At 41.8% G+C, this 23086-nt stretch overlaps 2 protein-coding genes and 1 long non-coding RNA gene across 7 annotated transcripts in view; 1 reads left to right on the plus strand and 2 right to left on the minus strand.

Annotated features, from left to right (window-relative positions):
• Positions 1-7211, plus strand: part of LOC121883459 — a 42150-nt gene extending 34939 nt beyond the window's left edge. For both annotated transcript variants that reach the window (XR_006092221.1, XR_006092222.1), the window contains exon 4: positions 4690-7211. This is a non-coding gene — a long non-coding RNA (uncharacterized LOC121883459). The remainder of the gene's footprint in view (positions 1-4689) is intronic.
• Positions 7212-12469: 5258 nt separating this feature from the next.
• si:dkeyp-69e1.8 (uncharacterized protein LOC100001340 homolog) lies at positions 12470-16258 on the minus strand. Its single transcript, XM_042392898.1, has 3 exons — positions 15991-16258; positions 15452-15600; positions 12470-14576 (listed from the first exon to the last, which is right to left on the minus strand). Exons 1-3 carry the CDS (start codon positions 16157-16159, stop codon positions 13713-13715), a joined length of 1182 nt encoding a protein of 393 aa, XP_042248832.1. The 5' UTR covers positions 16160-16258; the 3' UTR covers positions 12470-13712.
• A 334-nt stretch (positions 16259-16592) lies between these two features.
• Positions 16593-22979, minus strand: hmgxb4a (HMG box domain containing 4a). 4 transcript variants are annotated; one of them, XM_042392543.1, is made up of 13 exons: positions 22893-22979; positions 22115-22220; positions 21785-21921; positions 21556-21631; positions 20886-21464; positions 20548-20751; positions 19590-19768; positions 19186-19270; positions 18352-18416; positions 18143-18239; positions 17877-18040; positions 17562-17684; positions 16593-17329 (listed from the first exon to the last, which is right to left on the minus strand). In XM_042392543.1, exons 2-13 carry the CDS (start codon positions 22149-22151, stop codon positions 17285-17287), a joined length of 1791 nt encoding a protein of 596 aa, XP_042248477.1. In that variant the 5' UTR covers positions 22152-22220; positions 22893-22979; the 3' UTR covers positions 16593-17284. The 4 variants fall into 4 exon arrangements, with proteins under 4 accessions (XP_042248477.1, XP_042248480.1, XP_042248478.1 ...); XM_042392546.1 differs by lacking the exon at positions 22893-22979 and adding an exon at positions 22656-22830; XM_042392544.1 differs by lacking the exon at positions 22893-22979 and adding an exon at positions 22584-22830.
• Between the last annotated feature and the right edge of the window lie 107 nt (positions 22980-23086).

Genomic DNA, 23086 nt, shown 5'->3' on the forward strand with positions numbered 1-23086 from the left:
ATCAGTGAGAGTCCAGAGAGTCAAAAAGAGAGGAGGGGGACGGGGGGGAGCACGGTTCAGAGGAAGCTGCAGGTGTGGGGAAGAGAAAACACAATCACATCTCAAGTCAAACAAATGCGTCTCCGCTGATGGAGATGGATAGAGGGTTAGCATTCCAGTCCACCCTGGAGATCCCCGCTGCTTAGCCCCAGGTCCTCTATCTCACTGCGCCTGCTGCTGCTGGGCCAAACATCTGGAGAGAGAGAGAGAAAGGAAGTAAGAGAGAGGAGTGGAGGAGAGAAAGTTTGGTGGCGGTGACGGTGAAGCGAGGGATGAACTGAGGTCGGGGGGAGAGAGGTGAAAGAAGTTAAATGAACAGCCGTGTTTATCTTCGGCACTCCTGTGGAGGAGGGAGCCCACATAAGTGAGCTGGTGTCGGTGGGGGAAAGTTCACACCGGACCTCTTCATCTTCATCTGCTTCACCTCTTTTCTAACATTTTTCTAGCATTTTCCAGGCAGCTGAATGTCAGAGGCTGCGGTAAATGGGGCAACATTATGTCTAATCCTGCAGCCAACACTTTCACCTCTTTTATCAGTCTGCCATCCTTCAGAGAGCAGAAGCCTAAACTGACTGCTCCAGACTTTGCGCACTTATTTTTTTCCCTGCCTCCCTCTTTGTGTTTTCCCCAGGAGTCCTATAAAATCCTGCTCTGCTCTTGTTTTCTCTGCAAGTCAAGGGATGAGCTAGAGCTCATAAAGAGAAAACTCGAGGGCACACTGAGGTCCTGGGCTCTGTAAAACAGGCTGTGGCAGCAGCTCTGGTGGTGGTAGCGGCGGTGGAGAGGAATATAGAGTTATATTCACACACACTACACCTTGGGAGTATTTGATCCCTGTGAACACTGCACGGCCTGGGGAGGACACGCTCTGTAAATTTCCCTCCCGTGTGCTGTGTTCTCTGTAACGGCAGCCTGAGCTTGTAAAAAGAAAAAAGAAAAAACACACACATGACAGGTGCCAAAGTCAGGAATGTGAAAAACGTAAAAGATGAAATATTATCACAGTACTTGTTACTTCCCTACTTCTTTTGTGAGTGAATGTGTGTTTGTGTCAGTGTGTATCAACATTTCTACAGGCGTGTGTGCATGCAGTTGCAGAGGGAGAATTCAGATCCTTCAATTAAGTAAGTTAAGTAGCGACACAACAATATAAAAATACTCCATTACAAGTAAAAGTATTGCATTAAAAATGTTACTTAAACATACATAAGTGTTACCAGCTAAATACTTGCTATATCAATAGTAAAAGCACTCAGTATATGGAAAATGGTCCCTGTGACTGTGTACTATTATATTATTAAATTATTACTAGACTACTTACTATTACTCTATTTTATATACTGTTCTCAACATTTTTAGTCTGAAGTACTCACACAGCTTTGTCAGATGAACACCATCACTCATGTGTTCATTCCAAAAGTGTTCATTTGAATTGATTTCAAACTGGATGTTTTTAACACTATTGATTATATATAAGAAGTCATTGTTGCAATTTTTTCATACAAATGCTTATAAATAAAATAAAATAAAATAAAATAAAATAAAATAAAATAAAATAAAATAAAATAAAATAAAATAAAATAAAATGCTTAGTTTGGTTTGGTCAAGTTTGCATCCGTACGAATGGCAGAAGATGAAAGTTTTGATTCCATTACTTTTAGCAAACTATTTTAACAATTTGTTACTTTTACCTCTTTACCATTCATCCTCTGCTTAGCTTTTTCACCATTCATCCATTACTTTTAGCACTTTGTTGCAACTGTTTTATGTTGGGTTTTTTTCGAATAAGTTGAAAAATGAAATGTAGCAGAGTAGATGTAGAAAGTAACATGAAATGGAAATACTCAAGAAAAGTCAATTTAATTAGAATTTGCACTTAGGTACAGTACTGGAGTAAATTTATTTATATTTCATTCCATCACTGCATGCATGTGTGTGCATGTGTAGACCATGCACATGTGTGTGAGTGTGTGTGTGTGCATGTGTGTGCGTGTGTGCGGGTGTGTGGGTGTGTGGGTGTGCGGGTGTGTGGGTGTGCATGCGTGCGTGCATGCATGTGTGTGTGTGGGCGTGTGTGTGTGGGTGTGTGTGGGTGTTTGTGTGGGTGTGTGTGTGTGCGCGTGCATGCGTGTGTGCGTGTGTGTGGGTGTGTGGACAGTGCACATGTGAGTGTGTTTTTACTGCTGATGGCACAGTGGAGGATTTATTTAAACAGATGTGAACTCTCAGTGCCAGGGTGACCTCAGGTCCTACTTGGCTACACTGCAGCTGATCTCTCCGCCCTGGAAAAATAACACTCAGTTTAACAGACTGACCTGTGAAAGAAAAAGCTTGCAAACACCCTATATAATAAGTCCAGGAATAAGGCCACATTTCCTCTCGCAGAGTAATTGAAACTCAGTGTAACCTTATCAGTGCATGCCTTACTGCAATATGGAGCGCATGTGTCAGGTTATGTCCTTGTCTCTTGTGAAATATCTCAGTTACAGTAACCAGACTTACAGTAAAACCAGAAGTTATATTCCTTTCACAGTCAGATATATAGCGCTGGATTTATACTCTCATTGACTGAAAATGGAGGGTTTTATACCAAATGCACTGCACATTAACAGCACCGAGCATGAGTTAGGGGAGTGCAGAGGTTGCTGACAAGAGCCATAAAGGGGGTAAATTTATGTGTCGAGTGATATAGGCGGGAGGTCAGAGCCAGAGTGAAGTGTGGAGGGTCGACAAGGATGAAGAGACAGCAATGTTTGGAGAGAGGACAGGAGAGAGCGATGCTAATTTATACCCCGGTAATTGGAAACAGCAGAGTCCTGCACCTGAACCGCATTCTCGGCCCTGTGGCCAGCGCCGGGGCCCGGTCAACGTGGGAGGGTGATGAGGGCCAGGGGGATGGAGAGATGGAAGGGATGGAGGTTAGAGGGTCACTGTCAATGGCAGCCTTGTTGTTTCTGTCCCTGTAGACAGGACAGAGTTTGGCGGGTGTGCGTGTTTATGTGGAGGTCTCAGGTCTAGATGTGCGTGTCTGAGCAGAATTAGTGTGTATGTTAGAGATTTTCATTTTCTGGGGGTCATGTTGTTGTGACAGTTCCACACTTACACACACACACACACACACACCAGGCCGGAGCCAGAGTGAAGACCACCCTGCCTCAACAGAGAGAGAGGAAGGGGGGGATCAGCTTAATGTGTCATGGTTTCAATCTGACACGATCTAACATACGACATGGTTGGACTTCAGCAGTCTTAGCTTCCTAGTTAAATAAATATGACAGCCTCCTCAGATAATTACCGTGCTGTGACCATGTTGAGTCATAGCATCGGTTAATTATTAGACGGGCTGTGTGAATACGTGGGTTCATTTTTCAAATCTCCGCTGCTTGTGAGTTTCTGATGTCTGTAATATTTCAGTGAGTGATGGTGTATTCAGATGTTGGCTGTGACTGGGGTCTGGCATCGTGCTAAAACATGAAGTAATCTTGGAATTTAGATTGAAAAAACATTGACGTTGCTTGATGTGCTTCATATCTGCAGGATCTGTTTGCACTGCTGAGCCACGAGTCTTAGTGTTCAGGCCCGTTTAGGCCCTATTTTCCTAATACTGCTGTGTGTGCTATTGATAAAGCAAGCCATCAAGTCAGTGCTAAGTGACTGGCTGTCAGCAAAGACAGCCTTCCCTTATTATGCAGGATAAATAGAGCAAAGAACAGATAAATAGATATGTGCCCAAAAGCCAAATTCCTCATAAAAACAAAAGACTGGACTCAGACATATGGGGAGCATATTGGTGGCAGAGTTCTGATCACACGAGTTTCTTCTGAGCAGAGGAGAATACAACAAGATTTAGATGTGGTAGGAGGCTGTTTTGTTTCCCTTTTAAGGCGTGTCGGTTGTCTGCTCTGCTTGAGGATGCTGAGAAGAAAAACTTTTTTCTACTTCATCACTCCTAGTGATTGACATCTCGATAGTCTGCACACATGAATGAGTATGTGCAAGCCATTTGCAAATTATAGCACCAAACACGCAAGTCCTACACACTCTTCTACTGTAGTGGTTTACAGTGAGACTTTTGTCCTATGATACTGCTCTTTTTTTTTTTTCCACCTAGTATCTATTCTGAGGACTGAGCTCCAAGCGCACATCAAAGCCACCACAATCTGCCTGTTTCTCTCACGATTTGTCTCTCACACACTCCTTCTGTCTCTCTGTCTCTCTCTCTGGCCCACACGCCTGTGCACAAACCATGCACAAACTAAAACACATTTGTGTAAGGATATGTTATGGGAGGGATTCAACATATTCTTTGATCACTGTTCATCTGACAGCACATCCTCTCCAAAATAGTGTTGAGAAACTTTTGTGATTTTATTTTTTTGACATTGAAATCCTTGATTTTAACATAGTTATCATATTTCTCTTTCTTTGACAGATTATATTATTTGAGCTTCAAAAAATGATGAGATAGCATAAGAGTCACTGCATGTAAAAAAGACCCACTCTCTGACACTACCTTATCATTTCCACATTGATTCCACTGCCCTCTCTGGGCCAAAGTAAAGCCACTGCAGCTGCACATCTTAATCTTATTTCTTCTCCATCCTGCCTGTCATGTTTACTTGATGTTTCCCTCTCTCCTCTCTGCTGCAGGATGCATGGTTTCAAAGGGACCACATAACAAATCAGAGGCCCATCCCTATGCACCGATGGCCTGTCTCTCATTTCAGATGGAGATTGAAGGGCATGTCTACCCCTGGAGCGTCAGTGGAGATCAGGGGGCCTCAGTAGCACCCGCCGCCCCGGGGCCCCTGTGTTTCCACTGCGTGGGAGCTGGACCGTGACACACACCAAACGTCAAGCCCACCGCAAGTGCCTTTTCCTCGCGATCTGCTGTCTGATGCACGCAGTCATTAGAAAAAGCCCCGAAAACTTTGCCTGCATCCCCTGTTAGCTCAAGGTCGTGTGTGAGTCGAGTGTGTGTTTTGGGTTTGGCATCCTTTGAAAAGATATGACAATAACAAGCCCTTGAACAGGAGTTATTATGTGTTCGGCTGAGAGTAGGAGCTTGTGTTGCTGTGATGGAAGTTGGAAGCTTCCCAGTGTTGTTTTGAGGTGCTTTGGGTTTGTTAGTCATAGCTTACTGTAATGTGTCTCCTAAGATGCTCCTATTTAGAGATTGTTATGAGCGCCCGCCACTCTGAAGTGGTGTCACGGGTCAGCTCCTCTGGGTTTCCTGGCAGAGGATGTGTGGGCTTGTGAATCTGTGAAAACAACAGGGCAACAGAAGATCAATTCCAGGTTGACGGCACATACTGTATCTGAGCGAGACATGGCTCCAATCTTCCTGCTTGTCTGTCTCCAGCTCTGGTCTTTCTAGGCCTCCATTAAGCTCCTTCAGCTTTCATATGACACGGCGATACCCATCATAAGCTGCATGACAGCATATGGACCTGAGTGACATTTGATGTGTATGGCAGGAGTGAGTGCAGCTCCTCTTTGTGTCTCCCATTCATGTGGTGAGGGCAGGATTAAGACTTGATCCAATAGAGCAGAAGTGGAGAAGCACGAGCTCGGGTCAGATCTGCCTTGAATTAAGTCAGTGTTGCAGCAGAAATAATACAATCACCTCCCCCAAAACACTGTAATACTACTGAAGGGTAACGTGTGTGCATGTGTGTTTGTTTGTGTGTGTGTGTGTGTGTGTGTGTGTGTGTGTGCTGAGCTTGGCCTGTGCCGAGCCTGCGACCAAACCACAGGCTGGTGTCCCTTACAGAGAAGAGGGGTCTCTGTTGACGGTTCAAACACAGCCCACGGCCCCAGCTTCAAAAGGCCCCCAATCATCGCACCCACTTACAGCCAACGGCGCATGTCACTTAATGTGGACCACACTATTCATCAATTATGGTGAGCTCAAGGGCCATCCAACACCCGCACCACAGCTCCACAAGTAGTGAGTTGTCTTCTGTTCTGACTGAAACCCCCCATCACATCCCCCAAGAGTCCTCAAAGCCCATCTGTTGCAGGAGGTGTGGTAAGAGCTGTCATACAAACAGAACTCTGGCTTTCTCTCTTCTTTCATGCCCTGTTATCCTGCCACAACTCTCCAAACTCCTCATCCTCCTCCTCTGACTTTGTCTGGCCTCCTGCAGTGTCCTTTAAGCTTCATAAAAGCTCACTTCTTCCCCTTCCTCATGTAATTGCCAGGAAACGTCCGACAGTAGGCTAATGCACACGCCTGTAAGACACACACAAGTCCGCGACCTCACCCTCCTACTCACTGTTTATCTGTCCCTTGGCAAGCGAACTGAGTCAAACTGGAACTCATTTAATGTCATCTGATTCTGACATGTTGCCATGGGGTATTAGTTAAGCCCAAATGCCTTTCTGGTATCCAAGTGACAGAACGTATGTTAAGGTTGTAAGAGTGAAAATAAATGACATAAATGTGGCGACCATATTTAGAATTTCCTTTTAACAGACAGATTACGGCAGGGCGTGCAAACCTGAACCAGACCACACAAAATCATCAGAGTCTTTCTCCTTCTCCTCCTCCTCATCTTCGTCTTTCTCTCCAGTCTGTCCACGAGAGAACTTCCTCCTTCACATCTGGAGAGGGCTCAGGTCAGGTCGGCCCGGCGTGAGGGGATGAAGGGTGACTCTCATGCTGGCTGGATCACCCAGCGCACCTCTGCTTGAGTCGTTCCTCTACTATCCCCAAGAGCGGTTCAGCTGCTGGTACATGTGCGGCTGCTTCAGTATATGTGTGTGTGTATGTGAGTGTGTGTCCATCGGAGCCCTAACCTCAGCAGCTGTGTGTGATTTTGCATTCATGTTGTCGGAGGCTTCTTTCCTGTTGTGTTTTTTTTCCTATCTGTCCTGACACCTTGTTCCATGTGGTGGAGACACGTTCTGGTCAGATAATGGATGTGAGCTGCTTTATGTCAGCCTCAGTGCTTTAAAATCAGTATTTTCGCTCCATCTGTGACAAGGCAGATAATATACAGACACCATCCCTTTCAGTGTTTGAAACTTAAGAGAAAAAATACATTCATGTCTTTTTTTCTAAGAATAAATAAGGATGTTTTTAAACAAGTAAATCTGTAAGTGTATGTTATTTCTCTCAGTTATTTTTTGTTGTGGAGATACTTAAAATCAGTGATTCCCAACCAGGGGTACACCCAGTGGATACTTCTGTAGTTGCCACGAGGTACATGGAAAGAAAGGAGTTCAACTCATTTGGAAAAAAATATATGTATACTGTATATATACAATCAAAAGCTTGGACACACTTTCTCATTCAAGTAAATGAGAAGGTGTGTCAGACTTTTGACCGGTACTCTGTAGAGGACTATAAGAAGTTCTTAAAGAATTTTGTTGAAAAGATAGAAAACATCAAAGCATCAGTTACTCCTGCAGGCTCACTTCTACCTTCGCCTGAGCCCTCCACCACACTGTTAGATGAGGTTACCCCCATTACCCTTAGGGATTTGGTCTACATTGTGGTAATCTCACTACTAGTAAATTTGATAGTCTTCCTTCCGAGTTGTTCAAGGTTTTTGCCCCTTGGCTTCTTAGCATTGTGAACAAGTCTCCTCTATCTGGCCTGGTCCCAGACTATTTAAATAGGCCTTAAGAAACCTGGTTTAGATCCAACACTCCCCCATAACTATCATCCTATATCCTTTGGTTTCAAAAATTGTTGAAAAGGTGGTTGTTAAGCAACTTTTAGAAATAATGGAAGGAAACAATATATTTGACAAATTCCAATCTGGCTTTAGAAAGAACCACAGTACAGAAACAGCCCTTCTCAGAGTAACAGATGACATCCTAATGAGTACCGACTCTGGTAATCTCACCATTCTCATTTTGCTGGACTTGAGTGCAGCCTTCGATACAGTTGATCATACAATTCTACTCAGCAGACGCAGGAACTGTGTTAGCCTTAACTGGTTTTCACCTTACTCATCAAACAGAGTATTCAAAGTCCCTGTTGACAACTTTAGGTCATGAACTGCTCTCATGTCATGTGGGGTCCCACAGGGCTCAGTCCTTGGCCCTATTTTGTTTGCATCTGTTGTCCCTTGGCCATGTTATTCGCCATTTCACCCATGTGTTCTACCATTGTTACGCCGATGACTCCCAGTTGTATGTCTCGTTTAGTACCTGTAAATCGTAACAATCTGGATTCTCTGCACAGCTGCCTTGCTGGTATTAAGGACTGGATGGCTTCCAACTTTCTGCAGCTGAACACAGATAAGACTGAAGCTCTGGTTATTGGTCCTGATCATGTTTCTAACAGTGTCACCCCCCACCTTGGACCACTAATAACTAACACAACACACTCAGCTAGAAACTTGGGGGTTGTTTTTGATCAGTAACTCAACTTCACTTACATTAAAAGTCTTGTTAAAAGTCTTGTTCAATCCTGCTATCTACAAATCAGAAATATTGCCAAAGTCAAACCAATGCTTCCCAGAAACATAGTAACAACTTATCCACACCCTCATTTCCTCCCGCCTAGACCGCTGCAATTCATTATTTACTTGCTAAAACGATGCAGCATTTGCCCAACTACAGTTGGTGCAGAATGCAGCGGCAAGACTTCTTACAAACACTGGACGTAGGGAACACATCACTCCAGTTATGGTCGAATTGCACTGGCTCCCCATTCGTTACAGAGTTCAATTTAAGATTATATTGATTACTTTTAAATCCCTACATGGTCTGGCTCCACTTTACATTTCAGAACTCTTAACCCCTTATTCTGCACCGAGACCCCTCAGATCAGAGAACCAAATGTTAAAAGTTCCACAGTCCAGGCTTAAAACAAAGGGGGATCATGCTTTTGCTCCACTGTTTTAGCTCCAAGGCTGTGGAACAAACTGCCCTCAGTATCACATCAGCTGAGTCAGAGCCTCAGTTTAAAAAGCTTTTAAAAACCCACCTGTACAGACTGCCATTTGTATAATATTTTTATAATGTCCATTCAAATGTTTTAATGATGTTCTTTTATATTTTGTTCTGTTGTACCATTTCTTGAAATCCCTGTTTTTATTGCATTTTCTCTGTATGATGTTCTTTTTTGTTTGTTTGTTTAATTTCTCTATGTTTGCTATCTTTGCACCTATATTGTATTTTATTGTATTTTGTGAAGCACCTTGTAACTCTGGTTTTGAAAGGTGCTATAGAAATAAACTTATTTAATATTATTATTACTAGCCCACTGTATATATCCACATATGTGTTGCGATTGAGAGTGCATGAAAACTAGTTAACAACCTAGCAGAGAATTATAAACAGTTAGCTAAAAATAAATAAATAAATAAATAAAAGATAGACTAAATAGTCCGCTGAAAGAATTGAATTAAGTGTCCAAATAGGGCTAAAAGTAAGAGATAAACTGTTGTGAAATAGCAAAAAAAGCTGATAAACAGTTGAAATACTTAGCTAAAAAAATGTGTAAACAGTCATTTAGCTAAAGGCCTAATGGATAAACAGTTGAAATAGCTCAAAGTAATGGGTAAATGATTGAAAATGAAACAATTCATCTGTAATCAATCATGGTAAAAACATTTAAAAAATAATGGAAAAACAGTTGAAATATTTAGCTAAAAGTAATGGATAAATGGTTGAACAATCTAGTTTCTGCCACTAAGCTAGTAGTACAAATGTTAACCAAATCAACCAAAACACAGACTGTTCAATTGTATGAAAAAAAAAATATTGTAACAATGTTAGCTTTTATAATGTTAATAGAATTAAATGCAGTTTAAAATCAATTGAAATGACTGGTGTTGATGAGGGGGTTCTGACAGGACTGTAGGTACCTCTGAAAATAAAGATTTGGGGAACATACTTTAAATTTTCTATCTTATATCCACGCCAAGTATTAAAAACGATTATACATTTGGCTAAGTTTTAAAATAAGTTATGCACTGTGATAATCAAATAAATTAAATGAATCCAAAAAAAGAAATTCATATTAAAAAATAATGCAATTAAACATCCTATCATTCTATTTCTTTTCTGTGACATTCTGGGTAATTTGTTGCATAAATCCATGTTGGACGCACACACTGGGACACAAACACACAGTCGGATGGGGCAAGCATTGCTTCATAAACAATTGCAGCCACACACGCTCACGCTAGGAAGGAACATGAAAACAGCACTAATGGGAAAAAGATGAGAAGGCTCACAGTGAGCACACCCAGAGAGAGGAGGAGAGAGCCGGCTGTTGGACACCGCTGTCTCAGCCCTGCTGGCACACATAAACAGCCCTGGGATCAGATGCAGAGATTGCTGCTGCCTGCATCACATCGTTAAGAAAGTCCACTTGAATTGCTAGATTTAATTTAATACATTTGATCTGCAGCGTTTGTGTGCTATTTTAGAAAGTGTCTCTCTAGTGCATCCCGTTCCGTTTCCCTTTGATTTTACTGACACACCGTTTATTCCTGTGATTGTTGTATTTATAATTTAATATGTTGCTGCTCAATTTTCAGTTTTAATTTTAAAATAAAGCGGATCATTTGGTATTCAATGGTCAAATTTAGTTTTTTCAATGTATTCTTTTTTTAAATTGATATATATTTTTTAAAAGTATTGTAGACCACATCATTCACTTATTACATTGTTAAAGAATATATATGTTGTTGGAGTTTTTCAGTCTATTTGTGAGTGTTTGGACCTCATTATTTTAGGGTTTTATATATTTTGAGTAAATCAATTCATCCAGAGCTGCTCTGCATTTTCAAACTCAAGTTATTATATTAGATTCATCAAATTCATTTACAAGTAAACAATTAATGTTGAATTATTTTTTGAGACTGTAAAGAAACAATCCAGGTCAAAAAATGTCATTCTCACTCTTACGGAAAACAATGCGGAGCGTTTAATGGTAAAGCCTGATTTCCGCAGTGAGGGAACGGCCTTGCGCTGTTAAGGAAAAAGTGTGTCATCTTGTTTATTTTCCTATGGTTTGCTGTCTTTTCCAGCCCGTGGGGCGCGATGATAACAAAAAAATACTGCGGTGTCCACGTCTCACAGCAGACTGCCCCCAATCCAACCGGGGACCGCAAGGCCCTTACAACAACATTTTTGCTCTGAGGGAGAGGAGCAGAAGTTACAGCCTGTGTGTTAATGATGGCTCACTGGTGATTCCCTCACATGTTTGTTCAGATTTTGGCTTTGCTTATGCATACAGGCACAAATCAACTCTCCATCCCCCTCTTCCTCCCCCCCACCACCTCTCTCTCTCTCTCTCTCTCTCTTTCTCTCTCTCTCTCCTCCTCTGTCCTGGTGAGGTCTCATCTTCCACAACTGATATTGGCCACCGACGTCTTCACCCGGAGGGACACTCTGACACAGCCTTGATTTGTGATACTTTTTATATGATACTTTTGTGTCCCATAGTTGTGTCTTCCTGAAGAAATACATCTCCCTCCAAAGAAATCCTCATTAATTTTTCTTCATAATGCCAACTCCATCATTCCTCTCTCTGTCTTATCCGTGATGTGTATCCACTGAGACTGAATAATATTTGGACAGGTGTTCTCTTATATACATTCACTTCAAGGGGTCCAGTGTGCTATTTCATTGCAGTTTCATGAAGAGAAAAAGGCAGCGTATCCTGGCTGCTGGATTCTTAAACTGGTGCTGTATACTGTAGTATATACTGTATTAGTAATCCCCAACAATAAAAAACTGTTTAGCACCAATTTTCCTTTACTTTTAAAACCTTCTTTTTTCCTGTTTCAGACAACTGTAGTGTGGAGGCCACATCTGGAAGACAGATGTAGTCCCTAAGCTTGTTCTCTGCCTTTGACTCTCTCTCGCATTCGCTCCTTCTCACTCACTCTCTCTTTCTCGCGTCTTTTTCCCTCCCTCCCTCTCTTTTTGCGAAACATGAGAGCTGGGCTAATTCTCTCCCTCTCTCTCTCTTTCCCTCCCACCCCGGCCGGACCACCCACATTCGGAAACGCCTAGCTGTTCCTGGGGCAGAGCCTTCGGCAGTTTAGAGAGACACAGGGAGAGTGAACTAGAGAGAGAGAGAGATGTAAGGATGGGTTATGGCTGACGGTTTTAGCAGAGTATCAATTACATCAATGTCAAAGCCATAACCTGCCATTGTGTGAGGAGGAGAGAGTCTGGGAGACCATCACACTGCTTTGGTGCTCTGCTGAGGTTATGCAGCATGAATCCTGGCCTCACAGCTATCTATATCCACTCACTTCACTCTCCAGTGATTTGTTGTTGCTTACAATTATGTATCTTAGAAAATAAGTGCTTTCATGATTGGAGTCTGCCCTTGATTTACTGTGCGCTGGATATTCTGAAATTGGATAAAATAGTCCCTGTCTCGATCACACTCTATAAAAATGAATAACTTCAGATTCAAACATATAAGAGAAATAAAAATGACATGTACTTAAACAGCAGCTTTTATTTGCTTGGTAAGCAGGAAAAAAAGTATCTCTCAGTTCAACTGAAACATTTATACTTCTGTAATAAAAAGGTCAATGTCTCCACCATGTGGAGGTTTCTCAGTATTGCCTCTTAACAAAAGTGTTCTTTAACATCTGATGTGTCACTTTCTAAAAAGTCTAAAAAGGGTTCAACAGTTATAACTTATGACTTTTTAATGGTTAATGAATAATGTGTTGATTATTTATAGATCACTGATAAGCCACTACTTTTGGGTTGCCAGGTTGTAAAGAACAACTACTACTTGGCTGCAACAGAATGACACCTTAAAGCAGCTATAATCGATATTTTTATAATAACAATGGATCAGTTGACTGCGTAATGTGATAGGCTGCTCATGTTGAATGAACCCACAGAGAGTTATCATCTAAGTTACCCTCAGATCTAAAGTGTCTTTTATTGTGACTCATTGTTTTGGTTTTCCGACCCGCAACTTTGCTGTTTGGATTCATTCTCACAGCTCTCATGGTGTCATTTTCAGTCACAACAGGCAACGTTTGTCATTGAAAAAACACTAAAAATGGACTGTGCACTAGTTGCCTGGAACCAAATGGCAGACAGACAAAGTTAGCGACTAGCTGGTGAACATAGTGAAGCATTTAGCAGCTAAAGAGACAGATATTTCCCTCGGGAGTCGGTGGAGACCGAAAGCAGAGCTAAAAGAGAGTGAATTTTGTACTTATATTCATCAGATGGACAGAAAGATGACTCCAAATGAATGATAATGTTGTTCCTTTTCTGCTGGATGTGTAAAAAAGCAAGCGTTAGCTAGCGAGTTCACCATATCAGCTTAAATGGTGATAATATGTCAGTGTTGTGTTCTGCAGACATTCCTCATTATTCTAGTGGGGGAAGACTTAAGACAGAGACAGAGTAAGTTTTAGTAGAGGAAGAAACACCAGCCAGAGGGATTTTTCAGACCTGGCAACCCAAATATTACTCTTATTAATGGCTTATTACTGATTTACATATAGTAATTAATTAACCACTAATAAAGCCATTAGATAACACAGTTTTCGTCGTTAGAGAGTGGTTCCCATTCTGAAATAGAAAGTAAGTAGTGCTCAGTTGTTAAGTATAAATAATAATATTTTGGTGTTAGCTGCTAAGCCACTAGCTCAGTAATACGTTGGTTTGGTGAACACAGTGGAGTGACTTTAAGGTGCAACTTAATGCATAATACATAATTATTTATTTTTCTGTGTTTTTCTTCTCCCCACCTCAGTAGCCACTGATCCCACAGTGGCGCCCACCATACCTCCAAACGGCCCTCCCACAAACAGGCCGACCAGAGCTCCCAGCAGGGCCTCCCTTCTCACAAACTTGGGCATCCACGTCATCCAACCTGTCAGCTTCTCCCACAAGCCCCAGAGGAAAGAAGGAGGACGGGAGGAAGAGACGCTGGCTGAAGGGAAAATACTATCTACATCCACATTCAAGTCATCTACGCTCCTCTCTGCCTCTTCTCGCACTCTCTCCATCTCTTCATCTGTCACGTTTTCCTCTGGGTGTGAGTCTGTGGGAGATGCCTGGTCGTCGAGCTGCTCTCCTCTCCTCTGTCTGACTATCTCTTCCTGTCTCGCTCTCACCCTCTCTTCTGCCTCCTGGTACAAAGGGCAGCTGAAGTGCTGTGTCCCGCTCTCTCTCACTGCCATCTCAACCTTCTCCAGCAGCTCCTCAACAGCTTTCCTCTCCTCTGGTTCCCCACTGCGGGTTTCCAAGGTGTGATATCGGTCGCCGCATCTTTCCACCAGGTCCTGGAGGTCCTTGCGCCACGTGACGAGGTATTGCTCCAGCTGCTCGTCCTCCTCCAGCTCCTCCATGTGGGTGAAGAGTATGATGGTGTTGCTGCTGACTGCAGAGGGGCCAAACAGCGTCTGCAGGACATCCAGCGCTCTGGCCTCTCCATCAGCTGGCTGGTTCACAGGGACACACAGCAGGAAGGCATGTGGCCCCGGACTGGATAAGGCGATAAAGGAGGAGATGAACTTTCTTCTCTCCTCTGAGTCGCAGTCTGAGCTGAACCAGTCTGGACTGGAGACTACCACCACCTACGGAGAGGTGGCAGAATAAACAACATTAAAATCACTGTTGAATACTGTACACACAAATATGAATACTCAAATGTGCCAGGCTATCTGTTTCTTGGTGCTATGCTAAGCTGCTGATGGTAGCTTCATATTTACCTACAGTTATGAGAGTGGTATCGATCTTCTCATCTAACTCTCTGCAATGAAACAAATAGGTGTATTTTCCAAAATGGTGAACTATTCCTTTAAGCTCAGACATCATGCAGATGTTTGAAAATGTCAAAGATCTGAAGAATATTGGTGGAAGGTCGATAAATGTATTTATGATTTTTCAAGTTATTTTGATTTCAATCCTAGACTTTATATATTAGTTGATCCACTAATTAATCAATTCATAGTTTTGTCTATAAATGTCAAAACTATGAAAAATGCCTTGTTTTGTTTGATCAGCAGTCAAAAATCCAAAAATATTCAGGTTAATATCATGTATGATGCAGATAAGCTGCAAATCGTCACATTTAAGAAGCTGCAATTAGCAAATCATTGGCATTTTTGCTTAATAAATGACCAAAATTATTATTTGATTGTCAAAATGATGCCAATTAATTTTCTGTAGATCAACTAATCGCTGCAGCTCTACTTGTGTGTGCATGTCATTTCACCCTTACTGTTTTGTCTATATGTTGGTTTTTAAAATATTTTTTGTTAGAGAACTTTGTACTTGTTTCATATCAGTTGTGCGTTGCCTTTAGAACACTTGACCTTGCCTTATACTGCAAAAATTATACTTTTTAAAAATGATATTACGATGCTTGCTGCCTTGAGCCATTGCAACCTGATATTGTTTGATGATGTTGTTGTTTGTGTTTGTGTTTGTGTGTGTGATTCATTCCTACCTGTCTGCCTGCAGCCTCTCCTCTGTGTTTGCTGCACTCTGGGGTAACAGGAGCGTCTGTGCCCTGCTCGGTGTCTTGCAGGCCCAGGATGGTGCAGACTGCTGAACGCGTTCCTGCCCCCGCCCGGCCCAGCACCACCAGCCTCAGCTCTGCTCAGCAGACACACAGCAGCAAATACACTGTACTTTGTTTATGTACAACACTGTGTGTGTAGTGAGTGTATACTGCTCATAGGCTATGTGATCTATTTCAGGATATGAATGATTACATCCTCTTTTACACGCCTTCATAAGTCACATCTGTTGTTTGTTTTGCGTGTAGTTTCTTTGTTGATGATCAGCTGGTGCAGCTGTGGTGTCATCATCCGGTGTAGTCACAACCACTTAAACATTTCCAAGTAGTGCCAGCGCCCTTAAACTGCCACTTCCTCTCATCTTAAATACGCCATGTATGCGCCGCACCCAAACTGACTTTTCTCCTGTTGTGCTCACAGATACAACAGCTGACATACGATATATGTAGAGAATCGTCCAGCCTACCTGACTGTGAATCAAACGACGACATCTCTTCTTGTCTGGAGTCCTGCTCACTGCCGTATTTAGTGTTGAATCGGGAGTGAGCACTTCCTCGTTCCTGCGGGCTGACTGGCCCTGCCTCTGACACTGGACTCAACTTAACTGACTTCAGCAGAGGTGAACACAGCTCCATCTGTTGTGGAGGCTGGTGCGTGCAAAATGAGTTAGCATTTTCTTATCATTCCAGCCCATTAGTGTTAGATATGAAGAGACCTGAGGAATATGTGACAGTTTGGAGGCAATTGAACTCAGATTTTCGGTGAGCACAGAGAAACTTTCCTCTTCGATGAACGTGAAAACAAACTCTGCACATAAATCATTCTGCATAGTTAAACTCAAACATCCAACTGGAGTAACAACAAGAAAAACACATCTTTGAGTCAAGGGAGACTTTAACTATTCAGGCTATTTGGACAATCAAATACAGACCAATGCTAAAGTGGAAACAAATCTCTGTACATTAAGACATTTTATTGCATATTTCAATGCAGTGATGACTTCAATGGTTTAGCACACATAATAAAGCTCTATCTACACTATTACTTATTAAAATAAAAAACAGGAGCTGAATTTGGAAACGGGTCGTATTTTATTGTTGCCATTTTGAAAATGTGCAGCTCTGACAGTGATTTTTCTGAACAGCTCTTGATTACGACAAGATTCCCTCGAAGGTTTTCTATCATTTTCGAAATTCTATGGTACAGTCAAAATCTAAATGCTGTATGCACAGTAAAATATCAAATGTATAAAACAGCAAGGCATGACAGTACTTTTGTTTTTTTACATGGTTTAAAGAAAAAAAAAATAAACCAATGACAAATATATTACGTTATGTTGATGATGAGCAGAAGACCATGACCTAAATGTTCCTGTACAAATCAGTAAAAAAACGCAGACATGTACAAGAGCAGTAAAACTGAACAGCTAAGCAAATGCACACATACATTCAGTAGAGCACATACAGGCGTTCACCCATTCACACGAAAACACACTGTACAGTAACAATAAACCTAAACTGACGTGCCAAGAAAGATTAACGTGTTCAGTAAAATGTTTCTTTTAAAAATATAACAATTAGAAAATTAAAAGAACAAGGTTTTTAAAAAAATACACTTTAAAAACATGTTGACACTAGAAATATTTTCAGATGCCAAAGCAGTGGCTTAAATTAAAGTCCAAGAGTCGTTCCTGTAAAGGACCATTACAGTCAAATCTGTTGACTTCTGTTGCCGAATCCAGACTGATCATCATGCTTCACTCACAGCCCGGGCATGATGTAGGCAATGTTGTCCAACGTATTCGACTGACATGGAAAGAGAGAAAACTCTGTTAGAAAGCTGCAATAAAAAGGATCATTACAGAGTGTAAAACTCCTGAACGTATATAAAAATGGATCAGATGCATGACACTGTAAACAGCTAATGACAATACAAAGAAATGGCATGAAGTCAGCAGGTGGTGACTTTCAGTTGTGAAGTGAAGAAGGTATGAAACTGTAAACTCTCACACAACACTTATAAATGCAAATACTGTACCAGGACGTTTCGAGGACATCCGTTTAACTGTGGTATCTGTGCTGTGAGACATGTCAGCGGGCCCAGCGCACACAAGATGGAGTCAAGAAGTACAGACAAACTCCCGGACACCGCCACCATCCCCTAACACCAAAAAACATTTTTAAAAATGATTCTTCACTGCATATTAATGAAACATCTTCATATTACACTTCAAACAGAAGTGTAGAATGTCTGTTGTCTTTTATGTTTTAATCATTGTACAGAGGTTATACGTGAATACTACGATGAGCACTTGGGCTGCAAATGTGTGCATGCATGCATGTGGTAATTCACCTCTGTTTCCTGTAACCGGTGACCAATCAGAGACAGGGAGTCTCCTAGTAGCTGCAGGTGAGCTGCTGCGTCGATGGGATCAACCTCTGGGACTCGAGCCGGAGACAGGGACATGGTGCCAGGCGCTCTGTTGGGTGACACCATCCCTGTTCCCACTCCAACAACTGTGATGAAGAAACACGATTTAAAGACGACAGTAATGAGAATACTGAGATGATAAATCCTTATTAATTAGTTGTAAACTTTAAAGTTAGAGTCGAATATACCTTTGCTTTTGGCCTCGCTGGAGCTCTTGTGTTTGACTGTAGTGGCCTCAGCTTTGTTCTGTTTGTGCTGCAGATACTGAGCTTTCTGCCTCCAAACCTGACAGAAAACAGCATGTTTAGCTCACCAACACAACTGCAAGCATAACAGTGTTATTCCATAAAATTGGACGGATTTCCAGAATCAGTTGTAAATAAGGAAAAAAACTCACTAGTTTGTCTTTCTCAGGCATCGCCTTCCACACCTCTGCCAACTTTTTGCTTAGTTCACCAAAGACTGCAGATTAGACATACAGACATGTTGTTTACATGTGATCTTTTAGGCTACATCCACACTAATACCTTTTCATTTTAAAACGCACAGCTTTTGCTACGTTAACACCGTGTGTTCACACTACTCCAGCTTTTTTGATCCCTTAAAACGGAGACTTTTGAAAACGCTGCTGACCCTGTTTTAGTTTGAAAACTCAGGGATTGCATTTTAGTCTGGATGGGCGGAAACAGAATTTTGAAAACGATGAAGCAGACACTGATGTTCGCTTCCTGATTAAAGCCACGACGTATCCTTCCCTGATTCGTCATGCCCCTATCACGTGACCCTTTTCCGGAAGAAAACAAACAACATCAGCCTGGACTACCAGTGGTTAATTCAACATGGATAACAAATAACAGGCGTTGTTGACCTTGTTGTCTATGCTAGCAGCTGTTGTGCAGTTAAATTCTGCATTTTATAATGCTGCTACTGCCTACATGTGCAGGAGGCAAGCTATTATTCGAGGGATTTGTGACTATGTCCAGCTGCATTATCAGCCTAATTTCTGATTTCAATTCCTGTTTACATCCGTACACACATGCCCAGTGTATGTGAATGTGATATGCGTTTTCAGGCGTGTTTGTATGGACGGAGATTATTTCGGATAGAGATAATTTTCATTTTAAAATGCTGTTTTAAAATGAAAACGTATTAGTGTGGATGTAGTCTTATTTTGAAAGGACAACTAGTGTCATTACAAGGGAATAATACTGTATGTCAGAATATGACCTACCTAGTCCTGGCTGTTCTGCGTTTATATTGACCCTGTACTCCTTACAGAACACCTGGTATGCTGTTGTTATGTTCTTCTTCTTGGGCTATGAGAGGATAAAGAAAAGAACCAATTTAAGCCAGAAACATTGAAATACAATAGAAAAAAGGACATTCAAAAGCAAAAAGCTGCTGTTAGCTGGCTGGTAAAATTAGTCAGTGTCAGTTTGCGTACAAAAAAAGGTTGACAGATGTTGGTCTCATGTGTTCATATCTGCAGGGGGTTCAATAGGGTTGATAATTAATGCCAGTGACTCAATAATTACTTTTGGCGAGCTTTCAGCATTCAAAAGAAATGCTCCATTTTGACAGTTTTGGAACTACAACTTCTCGACCAACGAGAAATATCAGTTATTAGTATCTCACCTTGTCTTTATTCCTCACATGCTTTTCCCTTTCTTTCTCCTCTTTCTTTTTCTTCTTCTCTGTCACTGCATCATTGGCTTGGTGGTGGTGTGGAGGGATAGGCGTGCCCATGGCGTACATTGGACCGACAGCACTGTGAGTGACAGTGGGATGGGAGTGGCTGTGACCTCTCGATGAGTCTGGAGATACGAGTCATATAAAGATAAAGCAAAGATAATGATGTTTGAGGTTAAAAGTAGAGCTGCGACGATTAGTCGATTCACTGACAGAAAATTCATCTGCACCTATTTTGATAATGAAGTAATTGCTAAAGTCCTTTTTAAAGCAAAAATGACAACATCTTGTTGGTTTCAGGTTCTCGAAGTCGAGTATTTGCTGCATTTCCTTGTCTTACATGACAGAAGATGGAATATCTTTGAGTTTTAGACTGTTTTGCTTTACAAAATAAGACATGATGATGTAACAGTGGACTCTAGGAAATTTTTCACTGTTTTGATGTAATTGATAATGAAAATATCCATTAGTTGCAGCCCTAGTTAAAAGTCTGAGAATTGTAAATGTACATCAGACATGGAGGGATGTTTGACACATTCAGCTGAAAGTTCAGTTTGATCTGGGTTCAGTGCAGGACTTGCCCCTGTTTTGGTGGCACCTGTTTTAAAACCAGTGACCCAAACGCTGCTAGATAGATGTAAAATGTTTAATTAAACTTTCAGTTTGATCTCTTATGACTACTACTCTCTTCTACTTCATAATATGCACATGAACTAAAACAGAAATGCATTATAAAAAGACAAAATATTTTCCAACAACACCATGCCCAGATTTAAAAACAAACAAACAGACATAGTAAAAAAATGAGTTCACCACAAACAAACAAACAATACAGCAGAAGAGAAACACTCAGTTGCTAGGACAACTGCACTGTATTTTGTTCTTTAACAAATAATAAACTCACCTCCAAATCCTTTGCTGTGCTTCTTGTCCTTCCCACTCTTGTCCTTGTCTCTGTCTTTTTCTTTGTCCTTTTTCTTCTTGCTTTTCTTGCTCTTCTTCTTCTTTTTTGACAAATGTGTGTATGAATCATCTATAACCAGTTCACCTGCCTCCAACTCTCCCCCAGACGAAGAGCTATCATCTCCCATCCCACCTCCATAATGACCTGTATAACAGAGAACACGGTGATAAATATCAATAAACAAAACAAAACAAGACAAAACAGAGTTCTGAATCATTCAAGAAGAACAGTATATTTAGACTAAATATCCCCTTGAACCTCAATTAGAGCTTTCTTACCTTCCACCTCCACCTCTTTCCCAACTACAGGCAGTGGATCTCGACTCTGCTGTACTTTTTTCTTGGGTGACTTTGAGAGCTGCATCCGGTCTCTATCCTTCTCTTTCTTTACACTTCCTTTGGATGAGTGGGGTGTGAAAGGGAAGCTCTCTCCTTCCTCTTTCTCCGGTGACATGATGAGCTTCATCTTCAGCCCGTCAGCCTCACGCAGCGTCAGGGGCTCCTCTTTGGGAGCGCCGCCGTGGAACAGAGACGACTTTGAGGAAGAGGAGGAGTGCTTCTTGGAGGAAGATGACGACGAAGATGCAGGCCGGGAGTGAGAGAAGGAACCTTTGCTTCCGCCGCTGCTGCTCTCACGCTTGCGGTCCTTGGAGGAGTGCGAAGAGAAGGAGGGGTAGGAGGGCTTCTTGTGCAAGTGGGGGTTGGGGTCCGAACCTGTGGCCAGAGGAGAGGTGATAGCCTGCAGGAGGCCCATTGCCGTATCTGTCGGATGGGAGGATGAGGGGGAAGAGAGAGGCGGGGAGCGGTCTGCAGACTTGTGTTTTTTCTTGTGGGGAGGTGGGCCTGAGCCATCGTGGTCTGATACAGATAAGAAAAGAAAAAAGTAAATACATTTAAAAAATCCCTTTTTATTAAAATACAAGATTATTACAGTATATCCACCACTCACCTCTGTAATAGTAGTCATCACTGTGTTTCTTCTTTTTTTTGTGCGAGTCCCCTCCCAACATGAAAAGCTCTGAATCCTGATTTGGAAAGACACAATAGCTTTTCATTTACCAGTTCAAAGACACAGAAGCTCAAAACATTAAAATGTTCAATAACACCATAACTAGCTGCATATCTTACAAGCCTTCTGTCATAATAATCTATGAGATTATTGTGCACATATAACTTACCTTGGGCCGTTTCTTAGAAGACTTGCGGACCTGAGCAGCGATCTCCTCTTCCTCCCTCAGCAGATCCTTGTACGACCTCCTCTTCTCTCTCTGGCTGCGACCAGCTACAAGGCCCCTGTCTCCCTCCATCCCCATATCTAAAACACATGGAATGAGTGTTACAATCCTCTTTTGGACACATATGATAAACATTTAATAGCCAATATGATGGATTTCATGTTCATGCAGTTTTGTAACAACTTATTGTGTTTTTGACTGCACTAAAATGCATATATTTGATAAGCATGTACAGTAGGACGACAGTAAATCTATACTACAGGCAGACATTACCCATTCCTCCTTTGCTCTTGATCTCCTCAAAAGCCATTGCTCCTCCTTTGTCAACACGTTTACTTGTCACAGGATGTCAGTGACAACATTAAGGCAGGATACTGACCTGTTAGGTGAACCCCAAGAAGGAAAATGTAAATGCAAGTTAAGGTATTTAATTTCTATCATCTACCACATCTATGCTAGCCAAAAAATGAGAATGAGAGCAGTTACACAATAACAAAGTGGGAAGCTTTGCCATTTTCTCTTCATTTTGTCACACTTAAGACATCAAAAAGGTATCTACACCTAACCAGTTCTTTGGTTGCTAAAACTGTTCCTAATTACACCTACACTGAGCACTCCAAGCAACACCAGAGCTGCAGGTAACCAGGACATGCTCAAAAGTGGAGAAGTGGGTCAGTGATTAGCCGCTACTTGAGGAAAAATACATTTTGCGTTATATTACAGTAATGCTCTAGTCCCTCACCTATAAAAGAGTACAAAAAAATTGATAGCAAAACAAATTCCCGCCTACTTTCGTAAAGATACACAAACACACCCCCTCTCCATTCACTTTGATTCCCTAGCTTCCCAACATTTCCACCACTCGAGTCCGTCCTGGCCGAGTATGCTCTCATCTTGCCGGTGAAAGCGGCTAAGGACAGTCCGAGGCTTTCACCCACAGCTAGGCCGCGGTTGCCTTAAGTGGACCAAAAAAAACTATTGCAGACACGCATTCATACTCTGCTCATACACAAGGAGGTGAGGAAAGAATATGTTTATTAAACTTTACTACCTCTATGTGGATGTCCAATTTACGCGGGTCCGGTCGCCATCTTTTATTTTCGGCGAAACAACAATACGTGTCCATGAAGAGGGAGGGACTTTGGTAAAGCAGCCAATCAGCGCAGAGGAAAGTAGCCATATTGAAAGTATATTCAGTTAAGATCTATACAATGTATCACACTATCCACAATGACAACTCATTTA

The sequence above is a fragment of the Thunnus maccoyii genome, chromosome 18 (genome assembly GCF_910596095.1).
Source record: "Thunnus maccoyii chromosome 18, fThuMac1.1, whole genome shotgun sequence".
In the NCBI taxonomy this organism is placed as follows: domain Eukaryota; kingdom Metazoa; phylum Chordata; class Actinopteri; order Scombriformes; family Scombridae; genus Thunnus; species Thunnus maccoyii.

Bases quoted from the DNA above. Each gene is read 5' to 3' on its own strand.
- hmgxb4a (XM_042392543.1), bottom strand. From the start codon at position 22,151: ATGGCTTTTGAGGAGATCAAGAGCAAAGGAGGAATGG. The intron at 19,271-19,589 runs GTGAGATACTAA...ATCCTCTCATAG, and splicing joins ATGTGAGGAATAAAGACAAG to CCCAAGAAGAAGAACATAAC. The intron at 18,417-19,185 runs GTAGGTCATATT...TCTAATCTGCAG, and splicing joins CGCAGAACAGCCAGGACTAG to TCTTTGGTGAACTAAGCAAA.
- si:dkeyp-69e1.8 (XM_042392898.1), bottom strand. From the start codon at position 16,159: ATGGAGCTGTGTTCACCTCTGCTGAAGTCAGTTAAGTTGAGTCCAGTG. The intron at 15,601-15,990 runs GTAGGCTGGACG...TCTGCTGAGCAG, and splicing joins GTCGTTTGATTCACAGTCAG to AGCTGAGGCTGGTGGTGCTG. The intron at 14,577-15,451 runs GTAGGAATGAAT...ACCTCTCCGTAG, and splicing joins GAGAGGCTGCAGGCAGACAG to GTGGTGGTAGTCTCCAGTCC.